Genomic DNA, 6635 nt, shown 5'->3' with positions numbered 1-6635 from the left:
AGGACGACCAAATACTAATAAGTATTTATTCAAATAAATACTTATAAACTTATTTCACAAACCACTTATTGGCCAAGCATATTATTATGAGTCGTTTTCATTATTAAAGAGTGGTGGGATACGCGGCCTAAGGTGGCTGGATGTTAATTACTGATGTAAACGTTTTTGGTTATGTACTAATTATTTGTGGTGTATCAATTTTTTTGGCTAAGTACTTTGTCATTTGACCTGGTGGTGAAGTGTCTTGGTGATGAGCTACTTGGTGGCGAATTCCCTAGTGGAAAACTGCTTAGTGGCAAGCTCCTTTGGTGGCGAACTTCCTGGTGGAGAACTGCCTGGTGGCGAACTCCCTAGTGGAGATCTGCTTGGTGGCGAACTCCTTGGTGGAGAACTGTCTGGTGGCAAACTCCCTGGTGGAGAGTTGTTTGGTGGCGAACTCCTTGGTGGAGAACTGCCTGGTGGCGAACTCCCTGGTGGAGAACTGCTTGGTGGCGAGCTCCCTGGTGGAGAGCTGCCTGGTGGCGAACTCCTTGGTGGAGAGCTGCTTGGTGGTGAACTCCCTACTCCTAGGCGGCTTGTGACTCAGAGAATGGTGGAGCTCCCTGATGCAGCGCAACTCGACTGCCCTCTACATGAGGTGATCTTTCCTTTGTAGGCAGTGGGAGCTGAGGGACCTGCGAGAACTCCATTTTTTCCCTCCTCTTTATAGGCGGCGGGAGCTAAGGGACCTGCGAAAACTGAATCAAAGGACCCGGGGGTATTTTCCCGGTGGGGACTCTCCGACGCTTAATCAACTCCTCGAGGTCGTCAGGCTGGCGCTTGTGTCAGGCGGCCAGGTCGGTGCCTGGGCCAGGTTGTCAGGTCGGCGCCTGCGTCAGTCGGCTGGTCGATGTTTGGGCCAGATTGTCAGGTCGGCGCCTGCGTCAGTCGGCGGGTCGGTGTCTGGGCTAGGTTGTCAAGCAGGAGATCTTCCTGCGATACGCCAAACTACTCTTCTGTACCGAGCTACCCTACAAGTGGCGAGCTGCCTGGGGGAGCTATGCTGAGCGGCTTGTGGCGAGCTCTGCCGAGCTACCTGGCTCCTTGGCGAGCTCTTTGGTGAGCTACCGAGCTCCATGGCGAGCTCCTTGGTGAGCTACCGAGCTCGTGGGGTATGCATGCCGAGTTTATCGGTGGGCGTCTTATGGGCGGCTAGGTCGGCCAGGTCGGATCATGTGCCAGGCTGATCCAGGTCGGTCAAGTCGCGCAGGTTGCGCCAGGCCGCGCCAGGCCGCGCGCAAGCCGCGTGCAGGTCGCGCTAGGCTGGCCAGACCGGTGTCTGGGTGGGACACCAACTTGGTAAGTTGTTGCCTGGGTGTTTGCCTAGTTGTCACGAGGTGCCACGTGTCGCAATTTCATTGGAGGGCCAAATCTGCCCTCATCAATTACCTAATATGAACTCTAGCTAAGAAGACGGTGGATAAGTGTTTATTAATTACACCTTAACATCTCTCTCATGAATCATGACTAGATATAGTTGATCAGGGTTGGAAGTTGGCCCATGACATGCTGCCACCTGGATAACCAACACTGACCCTCAAGTGTTGGGGGTATATATTCTGCTCTTATTCTCTGAAGAGTGAAGCTTTTAGCAAGCAACAGCGGAGAGATAAAAAACGATTAGCTATGCCTATGGATACTGTGGAAACGGAGCAGAAGGGTTCTGACTTCTGGTTTTTTTTTTTTTCTTTATCCATCTAAAAGTCCAAAGGAAGAAAACCAAGAGCGACCCACTTCACTTCTCTCAAGTCTCACCTACCCTTCTGCAATCACCAACAAGAAAGAAGGAATAATTAAGAGATCTGAAAAGTTGGCAAAAAAGGAAAGGCTAGAATTAAATAACACTGAAGGAGCTGGCTGCAGCCTCCAGCCTGCAGGTGGACTGTTTGGTTCGGGGGTTAGCTTAAAACCTTAAACCCTAACACAAAAACATCTTATAATAACCTTCCTTCATCCCTTCCTTATTTATTCCCCAGCAATTTCGTGACTCTCTGCCTCGACACCCTTTTGAGTTTTGAGTCCTTAACTTCGTCTTTCTTTCTCTTCCCTTATCTCGGAAGAAGAAGAAGACTGAGTGAGTAGACAACACAGCACAACCACAACATCTTAACCCCAAAATCAAACAACATGACCCCGAATTCCCCAGCAGAGATGCCCGTCGCCAACTCCAAGGCTTCCCCAGAGACCCCAGACAGTCCAACACTCATCATTGGTGCTGCCGGTTTCATTGGTGGCTTCGTCGCCGACGCTAGCCTCGCCACCGGTAGAACCACCTATATTCTTGTCCGCCCCGGTCCAGTCACTCCTTCCAAGGCCAAGCTCATCGGAGCGTTCCGAGACAAAGGAGCCATCATCCTACACGTACCCTCTCTTTCTGCCTTTATCTATGTCTCTCTCTCTCTCACTCTCTCTTTCTCTGAAAATCTGAATGAATTTAATACTTTCAGGGTAAGATGGATGACCGTGAATTAATGGAGAAGATATTAAAAGAGCACAAAATCGAGGTGGTGATATCAGCCGTTGGAGGGGATAGCATCTTAGGCCAGCTCAACCTTGTCGACGCCATTAGCTCCGTCGGAACTGTTAAGGTAAACAGCGTTGTCACCTGTCGTCTCTCTCTCTCTCCCCTTTTGCCTTGCCATTATTAATGCAGCAACAAGAATGGGCAATGTCGTTTCAGGAGTGACCTAACTTTAACGACGCTTTTCGGCTTTTGCAGCTTATTTTAATGGGTTTTGTTGTTTACTTTTTCTTTTAATTTTTTGGGTAACATAGAAAAACCTCCCTTAACTTTCTAATAATCATAAAAACCTCCTTTATAATTTCATTTTAACAAATGTCTCTCCTGAATTTTTTAGAAATTTAACAAAAACCTCCCTTATGACCCAGATGGAAAATATTAGATTGATGCACTGGTTTTTTCCAAATACCTATTTTATCTTTTTATAAATTATTTTATATACAAAATTACTAAAATAACCTTATTTTAACTCAACAAAAAACTCTTTTAACAATCATTACAGCAATTTTACATACAAAATTATTGAAATATTGAGTTAAAATGAAATTATTTCAGTAATTCTGTATGTAAAATAATTTATAAAAGGGTATAATGGATATGTGGAAAAAATTGGGGCATCAGTCTAATGTTTTCTGTCTGAAATAGTGATAGAAAAGAGATTTTTGTTGAATTTCTCAAAAATTTAAGAAAAGTATTTGTTAAAATGAAAGAAAGGTTTTTATGATTGTTAGAAATTCAAATGAAATTTTTGTATTTTACCCTCTTTTTTTTAATTCCATTTCTTTTACAAAAAATTAATAAAATATTAATTTTGCACGGTTGCAGAGATTTCTGCCATCTGAATTCGGGCATGACATAGATAGAGCTGATCCCGTGGAACCTGGGCTCACCATGTACAACAACAAGCGCAAGATTAGGCGGATGGTGGAAGAGTCCGGTATACCCTACACCTACATCTGCTGCAACTCTATCGCCGCTTGGCCCTACCACGACAACACTCATCCTTCCGAGGTTCTTCCCCCACTGGACGAATTCCACATCTACGGTGATGGCAGCGTTAAAGGTTTGTATTTACATACCCTTACTTTTATTATTATTATTATTATTATTTTTGTAAAATTTTATTTCATATTTTCATTATCGGCTGAACAAAATTATAGGATTAGTCAAAAAACCTGATCTGATTTTGGTGGTATTTTGGTATGACTTTCAATTATTTGATAAACAGTGTCATGTTATTTATCTCGATTCATATATATAGATATTGATTAAAATTGGTCTTGATTTATGTATGCGTTGGGGAAGGTTAAGCATTTATTGTTCTGCTGGTTGGTGCCTAATGGTAATTAATGATGCATACTTGTCAACAAATGATTTATCGACTACATGTCTTTTGTGGGATCTCACTACGGGGAAGGAGCTTATTTTTGTTATTGCTAAAGGCTTTGATTTATCGGAGAAATACAGATATACCCAATGTATAAATCTGATTCCCACAACACAGTTATATAAACATTTAAAATGTTTAAAAACCACACTCTATGCACCCATGCCCGCTCGCCCGTGAATTGACTTCAATTCCGACCTAACACCTACCCCAAATGTACTTTAACCCTATAAATTGGGCTATTTTGATTTCAGCTGCTTGGTTAGACAGAATTGAAATCTCATTCCCATTCTGCTGGATTGACATTCTCCCATTTAAGGAAATGGCCATTCCCTACCCCTCCCTTGAACATGAAATCTTATTTCTATTGATTTTAATTCCCCTTTCCATTCTTGGTTGAACCAAACAGACTATGAAAATAGGCCATTCCGATTCCAATTCTAACTATGAACCAAACGAACCTTATTTATGTGGTCCAAAAGAAGAGCATTTGAGCACATGCATGCGCGTTACACGTGAGAAGTCAAAAAAGCCTTTCAGTAGTCACTGCAAAGTCCATTCAAACAACAACAACCATAATAGCCTTGCATCGGAAATATGTGCACATGAAATAAAACATAGAAGTAGGGAGATGTTGCTATGCATGGCTGTATTTTTGTCTTAAAAAATATACAAGTACGGAGTGTTGAAGGGGCTTTGCAGTGAGTGAAGCCGATCTCCTTTTACATACGAGCCAACACGTAGGGTTATTTTTGTCTTGAAAAATATAATTTTTAGGTAACAGGTACTTATGACCAATGACCCCAATTTGGATATTTGGATATCTAAATACAAAAATGAATCGGATTCAAATAGGGAATTGAATGGGATTCTGATTTCCTAGGATCAAATTTAGATTTGGATATACCCCCTATTTGAATTCCTATGTTCCCCTTGCAGCTGGTTGAATTGATAATATGATTTTGTCTTTGATGTTGGACAGCCTATTTTGTCGACGGCACCGACATCGGAAAACTCACCATGAAAGCCATTGACGACGCCCGTACCCTCAACAAATTGGTTCATTTCCGACCAGCCTGCAATTGCCTAAACATGAACGAGCTTGCTTCTTTGTGGGAGAAAATCATTGGAAGGACCCTCCCCAGAGTTACGGTCACAGAGAACGACTTACTTACAGCTGCCCAAGGTTAAAACAAATTACTTAGAATATAATAATCATTCTTTCTTCTTCTTTTTCTTCTTATGATTTCCTAATATTTGCAGAAATGGTGATCCCACGCAGTATTGTGGCATCTCTCACCCATGACATTTTCATCAAGGGATGTCAGATTAATTTCGCCATTGATGGGCCAAACGAAATTGAAGTGACCTCTCTCTATCCAGACGCTCCGTTCAAGACCATAGAAGAGAGCTTCAGTAAATATGTGGAAGGGAAAGTACTAGACCAGCCAGTAGTAGCCGAGGAGGGAGTGAAACCCATGGTGGATTCGTTACCTGTGGAGGATGGACTCAGCAAAAACCCTATTGTTGAATCGTTGCCTGTTGCTGCAACATGTGCTTGATCCATTGCCAACTCTGTTTACCAATTTATGGCATCGATGGATTCGTGGCGTTTTCATCAAGTGGAAACATGACAACATCCTCTCCTCATTCCCCCATTTTAAGCAATTATTTCTTAATTAAATTATTCAATGGTCTGTACTTTCCTCTTTTGTTTTGGGTGTCATTAGATCTAAGTGTTTTGGAAATGTTTGAATTGTAGATTATAAATAAATAAATCAATCATCATCATCCAAGCCTCATCGGAGTTGATTAGATATCTATTGTTAAATTATAAAATTATGAAAATGCCCAAGTTCTAATTCTTTTTTTCACTATTCATCTGTCTTCTACCTTTGGATTTTGGATGCAAATCAACGGCGGCAAAGTGATCGTCCAAAAGTGAAAGTACTCCCAATTAACATACTGGGGTGAGCTATTTGGTACTATTTATTTGCATCCGTAGTGCGAAAGGTAGAAAATGAATAGTGGGGAGAGAGAAAATCAGAACATAGACATTTTCATAATTTTATCCCAAACCGTACCACTAGTTTAACAGAGTGGAACTTTAATGAATATTCTTAAAAGTGACAAATTTAGAAATGAGTTTACCTTCAAATTATAAGGTAACCTATCTGCAATTTACCCTTTCTCTTATTTTATCACCTCTTGGAGTTACTCCAAGATCCCTAAGACTGACTTCATTTATAAGTTTCACAATCTGGGTTGAGTGAATTAACTAATTGTCACTCCATTGGTAAATCAGTTCTTTTTCCTCTTTAAAGGTGCAATGGCCCCATGGATTGTTGTATTGTTGTGGATGTGGGCTCACAAATTTAAATTTGTGGGCCTATTAAAGTAGGATCTTTGGAGGTATTAGGATTCGGCTTGCCCTTGAATTCTATTGAGCTGATAACAGTTAAGAAGAAGGAAGAGAAAGAGAGAGAGAGAGAGAGAGAGAGAGAGAGAGAGAAGAAGAGAAGAGAAGAAAGAGAGAGAAAAAACTGGTTCAAATGAGAGAAAGAAAGATCACTCTCTCATTTGGCCAGAATTAATTTATATTATTTATATTGTGGAAAAGACACATGTGCCCCTACTTAAGTAAGGGACACTAAATCTAACATAATCTTACACATCAGCACATAAACA

General features: G+C 41.6%; 1 protein-coding gene across 1 annotated transcript; it reads left to right on the top strand.

Annotated features, from left to right (window-relative positions):
• The first annotated feature begins 1970 nt into the window (after window positions 1-1970).
• Window positions 1971-5743, top strand: LOC104603047 (leucoanthocyanidin reductase-like). Its single transcript, XM_010266972.3, has 5 exons — window positions 1971-2400; window positions 2487-2627; window positions 3386-3623; window positions 4930-5133; window positions 5211-5743. Exons 1-5 carry the CDS (start codon window positions 2167-2169, stop codon window positions 5507-5509), a joined length of 1116 nt encoding a protein of 371 aa, XP_010265274.1. The 5' UTR covers window positions 1971-2166; the 3' UTR covers window positions 5510-5743.
• The last annotated feature ends 892 nt before the right edge of the window (window positions 5744-6635 follow it).

The sequence above is a fragment of the Nelumbo nucifera genome, chromosome 4, assembly GCF_055504915.1.
Source record: "Nelumbo nucifera cultivar China Antique chromosome 4, China Antique-T2T, whole genome shotgun sequence".
NCBI classification, from domain to species: Eukaryota; Viridiplantae; Streptophyta; class Magnoliopsida; order Proteales; family Nelumbonaceae; genus Nelumbo; species Nelumbo nucifera.
Note: the sequence above shows the minus strand (reverse complement) of the source record. Positions and strands in the feature narration are given on the sequence as shown.

Excerpts from the sequence above, each read along its gene's own strand:
- LOC104603047 (XM_010266972.3), top strand. The coding sequence starts at position 2,167 with ATGACCCCGAATTCCCCAGCAGAGATGCCCGTCGCCAACTCCAAGGCT. Across the intron at positions 2,401-2,486 it reads AAGGAGCCATCATCCTACAC|GGTAAGATGGATGACCGTGA; the intron begins GTACCCTCTCTT and ends TAATACTTTCAG. Across the intron at positions 2,628-3,385 it reads GCTCCGTCGGAACTGTTAAG|AGATTTCTGCCATCTGAATT; the intron begins GTAAACAGCGTT and ends GCACGGTTGCAG.